Raw genomic sequence first — 16,547 nt, forward strand, 5'->3', positions numbered from 1 at the left:
AATATAAAATATAAAATTGATGAAAATTTAAGAATACAAGTTATATTCACCAGCAAACAAATTATTTTCTCTTGCTGTTGACCTTTACCTAACACTTTGTGGTTACTCTATCCTCGGATACTGAAATGATTAATTTGTCAATTCTGCTTAGCAATAAGTAGTTTTCACTTGGACTGTCAAAAGCTTAGCCATTCAAATGCTGATAATAACCCCATAATTAACAAGATATATATTCTTTGAAAGAAGAAGTGGCAGGAAAATCGATTCGTAGTATCACCCAAATAAAGAAGTGCCTGTATTTTCTTACAAAATGTGTACATTATTGATGTATTAGTTTATGTTAGAAGACAAACCACTCGATGCAGATAAGGTTGGTCTTAAAAATGAAAAAGAATTAGTACTAGTATAAAACTAATTAAATGACACAATATTCACATTTCACCTGCAGCAAACAAACACTTGCAAGTGGAAGACAAGTCGTTTGCTAGCATTATGTAACAATTGTCGGTTGTGGCTACATTTTTATAACAAGGCTGCTTCTTCTTTTTTCTGCTAATACCTACCCACAAAACATGCCTGTATATCAAATTCTCAATTAATATAAGTATATACAGACGCCTGCTGTTGGGTGGTTAAGTAAGATAATCACGACCTTTGTAGCTAATGATGAGATTTAATACCCAATCATTTGGAACAAAATCGTTTTTTATTCTATACTGTAAAGATTTTTCAGAGTCAGCCTATCATTAGCACACCGGCCATCAGTTAGCAAGGATTTGAATCGAAGAGTGGTAATATCTACATGAGCATTAGTTAATGATATTTAATTAGAATTTAATTAATATGTCAATAAAATCATATGGCACTGTTGGTTTTCAACCTGATTGGTACTAGAACAGTCTCCATAATAGGATAGCGGGATTCGGATTTGAACTCCAGTTGGAATCAATTAATAAAGAAAATTAACAAAACATATTTTGATGACATTCGTATCATGCTCTACTGAACATATAGCATGCCTACACGACATTATTATTTTATGTTCTTTGCCAATATCTTGAAGAGCTCCATGATATGTATCATTATAATTGTGTGCTTTTGATGCTAATTTTTTCTGGGGCATTCAAGGTGATGATACAGTCAAGATTTGCAGTTTCATTTTTGTTAGAGCCAAAATATCCAGGGTGTAGAGGCCCTATCAGTCTGTTCTTTAGTTGCAGGATGGCTCCAATAAGAGGAAAAAAGATAGGGTCCTAAACTAGATATAGGACTCTTTCATGGACAAACATAAATGCTTTTGCCATGGATTTTAAATTTTGGTTAATTGGAACAACACCCAAAAGGGTATAGGGTACCCTACTTAGTACTTAACCAGCTAATCCCCACAACATGATGCCAAGCGGCCAGCCGAACAATTACTAGGATAAGTCTTAATCAGGCTAACCCTACAGACAATCATAGTGTTATCAAACAGGGCAACAGGAGGAGCGACCGATGCTTGATACTTAAAGAGGAATAGGGTCTTAGCCCAGTGGTCTCTTTCTGGAGCCATCTTCAAAGCCACCTTATACAATCTGTAATGGTTCGACAGGTTCATGAATCTTCATTCCAATCGAACCCTTTGTCTGTTCCCCTACCTTCATTGACTAATCCACTCATGCCTTGTTAGTGTTGTATATGGTGTTGACATAGCACGAATTCTTCCAATTATTTCATGGTCCACACGGTATTCTACTTTGCTTTCTAATAGTAAAATAAGAGAAGATATTGCCAGGCTAGCTTGCATACATTGCACATTTGAAGGAAAAATAAACAAGAAAATTTCATGTACATTAAAAAAAAAAATTACTACAAGAGAACTACTAAGATTTAAACTCTTACCAATGTGGTGTTAGTATTAGTAAAATGATTTGCATATTTTCTTTGAATATAGTTCTCATTTCTCAAGTTGTAATGACCCAAGCCCATCCTTATCCTTACCATTGACAAGGCAAGACACTTGTCAAGTTTTGAATGAGCAAAGATGGAGATTCTTTAATGCGCTCTAGAGGTTATATTGGCATAATGTTCACCATTAAGCATTAGTTTTGTCCATATTCCTTAAAAGAGAAAGGAATAGAAGTAAATATATGATGAAGGGTATTGACAAAAATATGAAGGGATAAAGTGTAAATTAGCCCCTGAACTCTGCAAATCACAAAGTTTTGGGAACTAAATTGGATTTTTTAATAAAATAAATATTTAAATTAGAAACTAAAAATAATTTTTTTTTTTTTATAAAACCTATTGAAATGACTCCCACGCTGCTACTAGCACCATTAAAATAAATAAGTACCGGCATTGTTACTAAAAAATAAAGCATTAAAGCATATTTGTAATCCATAGCCACCACTCTCCTTAACATCAATTAAAGAAAAAATGTACTCACTGTCCCCGCAACACTCACAAATGCCTCCATCTTCATCACAAAAGAATAAACATAAAAGCCAAATGAAATCCATCACACTAATTTCATTACTTTCTCAATAAACTAATTAAGAACCTAAAATATATAACTTAATTAGATAATTAAATAAATTATAAGTAAATAATTTCATTACAAGATTATATTGAACCTGTAAAAAAAGTTAACTGGCAAAATGAGCTCGTACAATATTAAAATTTCATTTAGTTTTAACAAAATTAACTATTTTCTTCATCTGTATTAGTCGAATGACTAAATTGATAATTTAAAATTACGATTTGATCTTTAGATTTATTATCAAATATCAAACTCGTCCAAAATTAATTTTATTATAAGTTAATTTTGATGTCTAATTAAAATGATAAACTTAGTATTTTTTTTCTTGCTCTAATTTTTATTTTTAATATAATAAAATTCAAACAATTTAAAAACTTTAAAACTACTTATATTTATAATAATATTATTAAATTACTATATAATTTAATTTTAGTTATTAATATAAAATAGACATTTTAGTTAAAAATGTCATTCTATTATTATTTTTATTATATATTATAGTTAAACTATATAAAAAGTAAAACTTAAATTAAACAATCATGTTTTAATCTAGTGAAATAATCTAGACACCAAATTGATAAATTCATTATCAATGAAAAGATTATGTTAATTTTGTATGTTAAAAATAATTTTTTTATTAATTATTCAAATGAAATTAATACGAGAAAGTTTTTTATTTTTTAATATAGTTTAATTTTAATGTTTAGTAAAAATAATAACTTATAATTATTTATTTTATTTAAAAATCTAAAAATTAAACTACATTGTAATTTAATAATATTAAATAAAAATAAATATTTTTAATATGTTTATATTTTCTTAGAATTAGATTATACTAAAAGATATAAACAAATAAAATATATTATTTTAATTAAACACTAAAATTAACTTGTATTAAATCTAAAATTTTATTATAATTTGATAATAAAATTAATTTTAAATAAATTTAATTATTTAATAATAAATTCAAAAATTAAATTATAATCTTAAATTACGAGTAACAAAAAGAGTGGTTAGAAAAATTTTAATATAATAAAAAAAATTACAGTAACTAAATCATATATTAAGCTTAAAAACATGGACAAAGAGTACTTAACCCTTGTATATAAATTCATGTATATATAATCTTCATATTTATAGTGAAGTTTCTTGCTTCGTCTTGACCCGAAAGAATGACTGCAAACAGATGTTCAAGTGTTCTTTTTTTCTTTTGAAAAATGCACTTAAAATCCATTAGCATTATGCCGTAGAACCAAGAGTACTACAAAATCAGTGAAAAGACTTAAGTGTTGGTTGAAGCCTTCTACAACCTTAATACATTCTCTAGCATAAGCACAACTTTAATTACAGCTTGGATTGTGAGCACAATTACTTTGCCATCCTGAATCACAGATAGAGTTTCCATCAAAATAATTCAGTTTCAAAAGCAAAAGCAGGCGAAGTAATGAAAAAGAGCTGCACAAAATGATATTTACTGCCATGATCCAGTTTAAGTCGCTCAGTCAATCGTCTTCCCACCACCCCATGCAATAAAGCTTTCTTGTGATCCAAATTCCTACAAAAGCATAGCCAATTGCATTAACACTAGGGAAAAAGAAGCAATAGTAAGAAAGGGTTTAATGCTGAAGGCGAAAGATAAACATGCAAAACAGAACATACAAGCTGACTTAATCTGAAATCTGGAGGTGTATCGAGTTCTATGTTAGCCGGATCAAGTACTAGATTCTGGCACTCCTCAAGATCCTTCTTTAAATCCTCCGGTCCTAACCGCGCATAATCAGCAAGGCAGGGCTTGCCGTTGGCCCTCCCATTCCCACTTTCGTACCTGTTAGGAGATTGGCTTTGAAGGAACTCATCACACAAAGATAGGGCTCCCACGAGCTGTTGTGAATCCAACAGATTTTGTGACTCACTGTCCCACCATTTCTGATTTTCCTCAACACAGTCATCATTATTCTCCATCATCTCATTAGTATTTTCTGTCTTCAATTGATCATCATAAGAGGGATTTTCACGTTCAGGTTGCACCTGGATTTCTGCATGTTCCATCCCAGGATGCTTTAGGAAAAAAAAAAAAGGAATATCATAGATGTCAGTATCTCCTTTTGACATGAGCAAATGGATATAAAATATAAAGAGCATATGATCTCTGAACTAACTCGCAGCAAATTCTGTGTCAATAACAGCACATCATATAGCCCTACTGAGCAAAATAGCCTTAATCACAGTAAATGGACAAACACAGCATAATTTTGTCAGAGAAAACAAAACAAAAACAAAAACAAAAAAAATAAAAATAAAAATAACAAAATAAGGAAATATTTTGTGGAAGGTAGTTGCAGAGAACAAGCTCCCAAATTTGGATTTGTTCATGAAATCAAGATAGTGGAAAATGATCATATCTTTAGGCTGCAAGGAAGGAAATAGAGAAGAGAAGAGGTTTTACCTGAGCGTGGTCTGTGCAAATATTGGGAATTGTAGACTCTTTACCCAAATCAAGATCCGGACATCGCCTTTCAATACTTGGAGGTTCAGGAGTCACAGATACTGGTGTGACTGGATCAACTTTTGCAATCACAGGATCAATATTTTCAAACAAATCATCTTCAGTTTTGTCACCCTTGTTAATATGTTGCTGCTGATAAAATATCTTGGAAACTACATAATCCCCCTCCCTCTCATCATCACCTGTCCCCAAGTGATATTGATGCATAACCCAATTTGTTTTCTCAGCTTTGCCTCCTCTGACTGTGCTCATGTACAGTACCATAATTTTCTTGCAACCCCTCTGAACTCCATCCAACAGCACTGGTTTATTCCTTCCAGTCTTGTGCCAGCGGACATCACCCAAATCATCGCCTTGAATCTTTCGACGCTTTCGAGTCCCAGTGTTGTAAGCCTTGATTGCTCTGTGAAAGAAGTGAGATACACTTCCATCCTGCCTAACACCTAAAATTTACAAATTTAGAAGTAGAACTAAATCAAAGATGGTTAGAGCTCAAATTAGAGAATCAAGTTGAACTTCTGGCTCTAACCTGGTAGATTCTGAGGATGGGTATAACAGATCCCATCATCCTTGTTAACAGTAGGAATGAACTCATTAATAAAGGGGTGAGGTTCAAAACCGCCTGCACCAACTTTTGCAAGTAAATGCCAAATAATTTCTTGATCAGTCGGATCAAATTTCACACCTTTGGGTAATCCAGGCCACTGTTGAGTAACCTGCAAACAGGAAGGTTGTAAGAAATTAAATTTCCATGGCATATTTGTGCTATACAGATATTACAATAAAACATAAGAAAGTGCCAGAAAAACAATAGAATTATTGATAGATATATTTTAGAAGTGCATGGGGACATGCATAGTTCATAGAATTTACTAACTCAGCGGCATCCAAAGATCCCGATTACACATAATATTAGTTGCTGTAAAAACTAAAGGAAAAGAGAAAGGGTAAAAAAAGATTAAGACTATGCTAGAACATTAAAGACTTCAAGTTCTCTTTGCAATGAATACATCTTTGATAAGATACATCTGCTGCAAAAATCTAAAAATAGTGAGATGGAGCGTAATACTTTCTTTTTGATAGATGTTGCAGGTTTGCTGTAATCCTAAAAGAACTAACAAAAATATTTTTAGTACAATAGTCAAATCTGCAATCCTATGGCAAGTGTTTAAGGTCCAATTTCTAATGATAAAAATCAACTCATATTCCTTGGTATACCCCTACAGAAAAAATAAAACAAGGCAAACAACTCTACTTCCTGTGAAGCACAAATTGTAAAATAATGGCCTGGATAATTATAGCCTTGAGAAAGGTTTGCCACTCCAAGATATTAATGAGTAAATTACAAAATAATGAAGAAGCAAATTTAACCAATAAATAGGATAAGTTAGAAATCATACATCAGCGTTGTCAATAACATGTTGGCATTTCGGGCAAGGTTTAGATGGATTGCTCTGCCATATCACCTTTTCAGGATTTGCTGCACTTTTGATTTTCGTTGCAAATCTATTCCCATCAACCAACCATGATGGTCTGCAAAAATTAAACATGTCACTAAGTTCTATGGCAGCGGAAAATAATGTACTTATTCACCAATGTATAGAACGAAAGTAATTTAATCAGATATCCTTTTATCATAGTTTCAGGTGCAGGTGAAGTAATGACTAATACATATAAACAAGATTGAGAATAGAAATGATTTAAAAGCACCATATGTGTTATGAAAGTAAAGCCCAATATGAAAATAACCAAATATTCAGATCACCTATAACCATCAGGATATATAAACTTCATAAAATCAAAATGGAAAGTAGCCGAATAAATAAATTCTTTAACCCATGGCCACCAACTAAACTCAACCATAAGCATTCTAGCGAGCATGCACCATAACTAAAAGCTACTTCAGCTAAATTGCAATTTGTGAAACGTAAACTGGAGCAGGAAATAAATGGGATAGTTCTTCAAATCGTAGACAACTAATGGTAACCATATGAGAGTATTTTTTTCTTGCACCACTGATCCTAACCACACTTACGTTCTTCAAAGTTCACTCAAATAACATATATTGTATCTCAAGCTCAAGGTTGAGCTTAAAAGTTCTGAACTTTCTTGATACAACAGCAGCAAACAGGAAGTTGAATTAGTTAACTCCCAACTATCTCTATGAGATCACATAAGTTTTAGCACAAGGTACATGCACAAAAGCTTTAAGGTGCAAACATTGCAATTGGATATACATCTCCCAACATTACCCTCCAGAAACAAAAAGAGAAAAAAAAAACCCACATTCATGGGATACCCATTGCAAAGAGAATCAACTTAGCAGTACAACAGTGACTGACAACAAAACTGAAACTGTTATACTCAAACCAGAATCAACACTAAAAAGGTTAGTTCTTTCCGCTTCACTAGGTTACAGTATTCAGCCATGGCTATCAAAGACAAGAACAAAATGCGTTAAGACCAACACACACACACACAATTTACACAACTAGCCAGATGATCTTTCGTGCCAAACTTGAATTAGAGCAGCAAATGATGGCTAAATATGAAAAGGGTAAGTATAAAAGTAGTATCTTTATTGAAACTAAGAAAAAACCAGGTGAGAAATGAGTATCCACAATACAAAGACTCAATATGATTTTTCTAAATGGACAATAAAGAATGAGAAAGGGAAAGGGAGGGGGAAAGGGAAAGAGACAGATTATTACCCAGCCATAAGAGAAGCAGAAAATTTTGGTGATTGATCAAGGAATCCAGAGACTCAAAACCGCATGTACCAATCTCCTTTTCTATGATTCTTTGAATCTTAAAAAAAGAAAAAAACAAAAAACAAATGGGTATTGATTATTGACTCTCAAGTCTTTATTTCTTTTACTTCATTTTATGACTTTTTGAGTTTGAAACCGTGTCTTACTGTTCTTCTTTGAGATGAGAGGGGCATTAGGAAAATTACCGAAAAAGAAAATTAACGAATAAAAAAAATAATAAAATAGTATATATATATATATATATATATATATATTCTCTAACGATTACTCTTACTGTATTTTAAAATAATATTTTTACTCCTTATTGATATATATTTAGTAGAGTATGAAAGATTTTAATGTTTTTAATTTGATTTTTAAATTTTTTATTTTATACAATAAATTTATTTATAGCATTTTACATTATAGAATATTTTAATCTTTAATATAAAAAATTATTTTAATCTTTAACCAATTTTATATATAAAAAAACTAATATCTAAATAACAGAAAAGATATTTTATTAAACGGCATATAAATATAAAAGAAAAACAAAAGGTTCTATATTAGAATGAAAAAGTGAATAACCAGAAATCGCAGGACCTCTCTGTATTAATTAATGAAAAAAGTATTTGAGATTAAGAAGAGAAAAGAATAGGCGCCAGTTCGAGACTGTAGCGGTAAAAACTATAGTGTAAGTGAGTCGGACCCAAAGACTTTTCAAATTCGCTTTGACTGGCGGTACCCCATAATAATCAACGGTTTATAATAGCTTTGATTCTAATGGGTGATCTTGTTAGAAATGGACTGATTCGACATCTGCGGCTACGGTGGCATGAGATGAAATAGAGAGTTTGGACAATTGGAGGGCATGAGTTGGTCAACCAGTAATCATTAGTCAACTGATTTCTATTTTCTTTCTTTTCTTTTCGTCTTTTTTGTTTTCCCTGAAAGGAATATATCACTAAATTCACTGCTTATTTAGCAAGCTGAAGGCCTCATCCCAAAAATGAATAAAATAAGTTTTGTTATAATTTGATTGGTGCATTTTCTATTTATCTCGAGTTTGATTACCTTGAGTAATATTTATAAAATTTGATTTTGCAGTATTAATTATAAATTGATGTATAGATAAAATGTGCATATTTACTGTTGAATTTGTAAAAAAAGAATTAATTTTTCCTATTTTTTTATTACAGTAAAGAGATAAAAGTTCGAATTTTAATTTCGAAATGAAAAGTATCAAACTTAAAATTCTGCTTATAAATTAAAATTTGTGGGTGCAATTTACATATATTAGGTTTGAATATTCTACTTTGAAGAAAATATATTTTCATTTAGGCGATGCTCATAATTAAAATGGTTGTTGAATAGCACTTACTGAATTTCGACAATATTCATACCGATGATATTGTGCATGTTTTCTCATTAAAATTTTCATTATGTTTGGAAAAGTAAACAATGATGAAATCATTAAGCAAACTAAGTGAGGGAGGGAACCATTTTCTTCCTATTATGTTCTGTTTGAATGGTTAGCACAGAAAACAAAAGAAACAGCGGAAGCCAAGTTTTGAAAATTGCAGTTTTGAGTTTAAGTAGTTGGATATTAATATTAGAACCAAAAATAATTGTAACTCAAAAAAATATTTAGAGTGAATGTCTTCCTCATCAGAAAATAAAAGGTGGCTTATATACGCCTTTATAAAACAAGAATGAATCAAAAAGCCACGTACTACATGGCAACAAAACAAGAATATAAGAAACTGATTCTAAAGAATAGAACTTCCCTTAGGACTAGGACTTATTAACAAACGTGGATTAATAAAACACGTTAAATAACAAACTTTGACTAACATTCCCTCCCTTAAGCTAATGAATTAGCTTACTTCAGTGACCTTCATTACTCCAAGCATGCTTCGAAGCTTTTCAAACTGCTCAAGCTTCAATGGTTTTGTCATTATGTCTGCAATTTGTTCTTCAGAGCTACAAAACTCAATCGCACAACTTCATCATTTACTAAGTGTCTGAGAAAATGAAACCTTACTGCAATATGCTTGCTTTTTTCATGAAAAACTAGACTTCTGGACAACTAAAAAGTGGAACTATTGTCACATAAGATCACAGTTTATGCCTTCTCCTCAGCTCCAAGTTGCTCCAAGATTCTTCTAAGCCAAATACATTGACAAGCACAAAGTGTTGCAGCAATATATTCTGCCTCTGTGGTGGATAAGCTCACAACAGTTTGCTTTTTCGAGGCCCATGAAACAGCTCCAGACCCCATCATAAACACTAAACCAGAAGTGCTTCTTCCATCATCTAAATCTCCTGCGTAATTGTTGTCAATATAAGCTAGAAGACCTGTTTTTCTTCCTTCAGTCTTGTAGAATATTCTGTGCTATGTAGTTCCTTTTAGATATCTTAAGAGCCTTTTTGCTGCAACCCAATGTGACTCTTTTGGATTTGCCATGAACTTGTTGATCAAACTCACTCCAAACGTCAAATCAGGTTGAGTTACATTTAAGTACATGAGACTTCCAACTGCTTGTTTGAACTTCGTAGTATCTACTTCAGCGCCATCCTCATCTTTCAATAAATTTGTTCCTGGAACAATTGGATTCTTTACTGGATTACAGTCCGTCATGTTGAACCTTGCTATAACTTCTCGAGCATATCTTCTTTGACAAATAAAAATCCCAGCATCACTTTGTATCACCTCTACTCTAAGAAAATATCTTCCTTCCCAAGTCAGACATGTCAAACTCTAGCATCATTGAACTTTTGAATTCTTCACACATGCTTTTATCATTTCTAATAAAAATCAAATCATCAACATAAAGGCTAACTATCAGAATGTTACCTTCATTTTTCTTAGTGAACAAAGTGTGTTCACTAGAGCACCTTTCGAATTTTTTCTTTGCAAAATACGCCTTAATTTTGTTGTACCAAGCTCTCGGTGCTTGTTTAAGGCCGTATAATACTTTCTTCAACTTGTAGACTTTATGTTCTTTTCCTTTCTTGACAAATCCTTCAGGCTGCTGTACAAATACTTCTTCTTTGAGCTCACCATGAAGAAAAGCGCTCTTCATGTCAAGTTGAAACACTTCCCATCCACATTGAGCTGCCAAAGCTAATAGTACTCGCACGATGTCAAGTCTTGCTACTGGTGCAAATACTTCTGTATAATCCACTCCATACCGTTGTGCATATCCTTTTGCCACCAATCTTGCCTTATACTTTTCAACCTTTCCACTTTCATTGAGCTTGGTTTTGAAACTCCATTTAACTCCAATAGGCTTAACTCCTTTTGGGGCATCAGTTAGTTCCCATGTCTTGTTCTTTTTTATTGCCTTCATCTTCATGTTCATTGCTTCTCTCCACTTCATGCTCGTGAACGCTTCTTTGAACGAGTACGGATCACTTCCATTTTCAGCCATCATCATCACCATTAAGCTTTCTTCTTCCTCAGATAAGTTTGTTTCCTCTTCATAATCTGCCATCCAGACAGGTTTTCTTCTATTTTTTGCTGCCCTCCCTTCAACTAGAAATTCATGTTCACCATCATTTTCTTCATTTGCTAGTGGCCCGATCTCGTTTGAACTGCTTGAGGATGCACCTTGATTGATATCACCACTGTCTGCTTCTTCATTTTGCGCAGGTTCTCGGTCTTCACGATTTTCTTCATTTTCTTCTTCTTCCCAATCTAGAACATCAACTTTGCATTCTTCTTCAGTTCTTTCCCAATCCCAACTCTTATCTTCTTCAAAAACTACATCTTTGCTCACAATGACTTTCTTTGCAATAGGATCAAATAATTTGTAAGCTTTAGATTCATCACTAACTCCCAAAAGTACACACCTTTTGCTTTTGTCGTCTAGTTTGCTTCTTTATTGGTCTGGTACATGAGCATGAGCTACACATCCAAAGATCCGAAAATAGTTAACTCTTGGCCTTACACCACTCCATGCTTCTTCTAGGGTTCTCTGATCTACTACTGAAGTTGGACTTCTGTTTTGTACGTGTACACACCATCTAACTGCTTCAGGCCAAAATACTTTTGGAACTTGTCTTTCGTTCAGTATCGTCCTTACTACATTCATGATCGTCCTATTTTTCCTCTCGGCGACTCCATTTTTTTTAGGAGTATAAGCAGCCGTCAATTGCCTGCAAATTCTTTGATCCTTACGAAAATCTTCAAACTCCTTAGAGGTAAGTAAATTCACCACCTCTATCTATCCTTAAGCAAGTGATGAAACCAACTTCTTTTTCAACACTAGCTTTGAACTTTTTGAACATAATAAACGCTTCTTATTTTTCATGTAAGAAATAAATCCAAGCTTTACGAGAAAAGTCATTAGTAAAGCTTAAGATATACCTCTTGTCACTGTTTGAAGATGGTGTGATAGGACCACAAATATCGGCATGAATTAACTGAAGCTTCTTCAAGGCACTCCATGAGCTCTTCTTTGGGATTGACTCTCTCTGTTGTTTCCCAATGAGACAAGTAGTGCAAATCTTCTTCGAAGACCTCACATAAGGTAGCCCAATGACCATATTCTTGCATGAGAGTGTACTGAGCCCCTTGTAGTTAAGGTGCGCAAAGCGACAATGCCATAATTGAGTTTATTTCTCCGAGACCACTTCAGCTTGTAGACACATGGGATCTTTTAGTGTTGCACAAACTGTCAAACAGAACATCCTATTTCCCCTCATACTAGTGTGCATAATTAATCATTTATCCGGGTGAAATACTTTGCAAGTGCCATTTTGAATTAAAATTGCTAACCCTTTTTCTTGTAGTTGTCCTAAGCTTAGCAAATTGTTCGTAAGCTTAGGGACAAAGTAAACATCGGATATTACATGAGTAATGCCATTTATTTGCACTCGGATGCTTCCTTTTGCTACAATAGCCATTGTGGTATCATTCTCAAGCTTCACAATTCTGCAAAATCCTCCTTCCATTTTCGAGAACCATTCTTTGTTTCCTGTCATATGATTGCTGCAGCCGGAGTCCAGAAACCAAGCTTCTTATTGTACGGTTTGATGCAACTCTTCGTACTCCATCAGTAAGAGTTCTTCTTCTTTCTCAAGCTCCGCATAATTTGCTTTCTTCTCCCAGTCAGGGCACTCATACTGAAAGTGACCCAACTTGTGACACTTAAAGCACTCAACGATTGCTCTGTTTAGAGACTGTCTTCCTCTTCCTCTACCACGTCCTCCTCTGAATAGACCTCTACCTCCTCCGCCTCTGATTGGTCTATCATCATTGGTTATCTTCAATACATGTTCTTCTGCCTGAAATCCCTGCATTCTTTGCTCATGAACAAGAAGGCTGCCATGTAGTTCATCAATACTCAAGGTACTCAAATCATTTGATTCCTCTATTGAGCACACAACATAATTGAATTTAGAGGTCAAAGATCTGAGTATCTTACTAACAACCGTACTTTGCTCCATTGCTTCACCATTTAATTTCATCTTGTTTACCACATTAAGAGTCCTTCCCAAGTAGCTATCGATCTTCTCGCCTTCTTTCATGGCCAGTAGTTCGAAATCTCTTCTCAATGCTTGGAGTTATGCTCTTTTCACCTTTGTGGACCCTTGATACTTTTGCTGCATAGAACTCCATATTGCCTTCGAAGTTCCCTTGTCAATAATTGTTTCAAGAATCTTTTTGTCAATAGCTTGAAACAAGAAATTCTTGACCTTCAAATCTTTAAGCTTGGCCTCTTCCACACTCTTTCGTTGCGCTTCACTTGTTGGTGCTGTTCCAATTGCTAGTGTCAATTTTTCTCCTTTTACGAGGTGCCACATTTCCTTACTTCGTAGAAAATTCTCTATCGTCATTGACCAATAATCATAGTGGCCATCGAACCTTGGAATAGCCGGCTGTACGAACTTCTCAGATGAAGACATATTAATCTCTTGGTGTTTCTTCTCTTACTCACTTCACACACACTTTGATCTCTCAGTGATTCTCTTCTCACACATGCTCACTCTCCACACAATACCATGCCCCTTGTAGAGCTCTGATACTAATCATTAGAACCAGAAATAATTGTAACTCGAGAAGATATTGAGAGTGAATGTCTTCTTCATCAGAAAATGAAAGGTGGCTTATATACGCCTTTACAAAACAGGAATGAATCAAAAAGCCACATACTACATGGCAACAAAATAGGAATATAAGAAACTGATTCTAAAGAATAGAACTTCCCTTAGGACTAGGACTTATTGACAAATGTGGATCAATAAAACACGTTAAATAACAAACTTTGACTAATAATTAATACGTTTTAGCAAAATTATATTTTGAGGAAACCGAAATATATATATATATATATATATATATAAATCGAGTTGATCTTTGGATAATTCAAATTTAGTCTGAAATATAAAATAAAATAAAATCTCATTTTAGCGACGGATTATATATATTAATGATGGAAAAGATTTATAATTAAATTACTCTAACTAAAGTTTTGATAATATAAATATTTTCAATTGTAAGAGTAATATTAGCAATGGATCATTTGTGCTTTTTTAATGAGGACTGATTATAGCAATGAATAATCTTTACTAATAACAGCAACCCCGATAAACTTCATCACTAAATTATTTTAATTTATTATAAAAATATACATATCTGCTACTAATTTAACATTTGATTTGTCAATTATATAATGAAAGTTCATTCCGACGCTAATTGTTGGTGAATTTATTATATTTTCTAATTCATATAAAATTATTAATTTAGAACTTAAAATTGGAAATGCATTATCATTCAAAGTATGAGAATTTACAAAACCAATACGAGCATTTAACAAATATAGAAGAAAATTAACTAAATATCTTTTTATAGATATTTTAAAATTTATTATATTTATTTTAATATAAAAATAAAAAATTAATACTACATTAAATATATAAAAATGATAAATAATTAAATTCTTTTTTATTTGCAAGAGCGACAAATATAATAGAATGAATGGAGTATCTTTTTCAACACTTGTCTGCATTAATTAAAGCCTCTCTTTGCTTGTGGTTCTTGTATTATATAATTCATCGGATCCTTCCTCTTTCAGGATGGTTAAAACTTAAGGTTGATAATGTAGCTTTAGTAGGTCCAGGAAGAGCTACTGCTACCTGCGATGTGCACTTAGAACATCCTGAGGCTTTGTCCATCTATGTTATATTATTTGCCAGCCTCTTGGGAATATAATCCTCAGGTTTCATGAATTTATTAGAGAGACATATTCTTACATATAGAAAGTGGAAAATATATTCTTATATATATTTTTGGCTATAGAGTTTTCTGTTTTAGGTTTATTAGAGAGAGATAAAGAGAGAAGAGTGTGTAAATATTTAATTAGTTTTCACTTTTTAGGAATTAAATGCAGCTTTATATGAATTACAATTTATAAAGAATGCATTTATTATTTTACCCTAAAGTTGATATGACTTTAATGCTTATTCAATAAATAAATTAGCTAGGACGGTATATTATCTAATTTTGAATATTTTTATTAAAATATTTTCATTTTTAGCTAACTTTATTTTTCCGTTTAACATTGATCAGCTGACAACACTAAAAGTGAAATTAGAAGGACAGATATCCAATGTGAAGAATATATTTTTCTTTTCTTAAAATTAAAAAAAAAAGTAAAAAGTAAAAAAGAAATAGAGAATGAACGTGAAATATCTAATTTTCATAATACAACACGATCCATTCTATGTGCTAAAAAAACCTTCATAATTCAAACTTTTAATTATCTTAGGATTTAATCTTTCTAGTATGTTTAGGATAGTTTATTATTTTTAATTCTTTATTTCTTTTATAATTATTAATGATGTGTGTTTAAGTGTACTTCTAAGGTTTAGATGGTGGAGATTGGAATTCAAGTTCATTACTTACTATGCATTGCAAAATTCCAGGGGAGTATTCTATTTTTTTTCCCTCTTTTTATTCTTTATTTTTATATATGCAATGATATTGAGGACAATGCCAAATTTAAGTGTGGGGGAGGGAAATAGAATATTTCTTCGATTAAACTTTATAGGTCATATGCCATGAGAATTAGCAACTTTGGTTAATCTTTTGCAAAATTTTAAATTTTTCCACTCAGTTTTTTTTTATTATTCTATATAAGAGTCGATGAAAGAATACTATTATGTTAAGATTCTTGAACCCTTGAGTTAGTTTTTAATATGTATAATGTGAACTCATGAGTTATTTATACTTAGTGTTCATCTTTTGCATATGGAAATGATGAGTAGTTTAGTAACATTTGACATGGGTATAATTAGAAGTATATGATTTAGGTTATTATTTCCTTGTTACTAAATTGGCTTACCTAAGTTTGTGAGATATGATATAGGCAAGTTAAAGCTCTAAGTAATATGTTCTATTCCACTAATTTTAGTTGCTTAGTAACCGGGAATCTTCATGACCAATGTTGATTTTCGGGTAAAAAGCAATTAAGATTATGAGTATGCAAAGCATCTTGATGTATGTTTTGTTGAGTAACCAGGTGCATTCATTACCCATGTTTTGTATTTACGTAAAAAAAACATCTCAAGAAAGAAATAAGTACTCCAAGTATCAAAAATTAAAATCCAAGGGGTATAAAGAAAAGAGAAGAAAAAGTTTAAGAGCTTCAAAAGCAAGTAATAAATGCCTATTGATCTCTTGTATTTGAATGAAGGTTTTGCCTTTCTGAATATGGTTATGATAATTTGGATTATGCGTCATAGTTGGATCCTTTGAAAATGA

At 32.4% G+C, this 16,547-nt stretch overlaps 1 protein-coding gene across 3 annotated transcripts; it reads right to left on the reverse strand.

The window, feature by feature from the left end:
* Positions 1-3,694: 3,694 nt before the first annotated feature.
* On the reverse strand, positions 3,695-7,931 carry LOC8269514 (SUPPRESSOR OF GAMMA RESPONSE 1). 3 transcript variants are annotated; one of them, XM_015722497.3, is made up of 6 exons: positions 7,739-7,931; positions 6,428-6,560; positions 5,557-5,743; positions 4,968-5,470; positions 4,181-4,579; positions 3,695-4,076 (listed from the first exon to the last, which is right to left on the reverse strand). In XM_015722497.3, exons 1-6 carry the CDS (start codon positions 7,744-7,746, stop codon positions 4,020-4,022), a joined length of 1,287 nt encoding a protein of 428 aa, XP_015577983.2. In that variant the 5' UTR covers positions 7,747-7,931; the 3' UTR covers positions 3,695-4,019. The 3 variants fall into 3 exon arrangements, with proteins under 3 accessions (XP_015577983.2, XP_048229375.1, XP_048229374.1); XM_048373418.1 differs by lacking the exon at positions 7,739-7,931 and having other exon boundaries at positions 3,695-3,902; positions 3,997-4,076; positions 6,428-6,592; XM_048373417.1 differs by lacking the exon at positions 7,739-7,931 and having other exon boundaries at positions 6,428-6,592.
* Positions 7,932-16,547: the final 8,616 nt, after the last annotated feature.

This window comes from Ricinus communis, chromosome 4, assembly GCF_019578655.1.
Source record: "Ricinus communis isolate WT05 ecotype wild-type chromosome 4, ASM1957865v1, whole genome shotgun sequence".
NCBI lineage: Eukaryota > Viridiplantae > Streptophyta > Magnoliopsida > Malpighiales > Euphorbiaceae > Ricinus > Ricinus communis.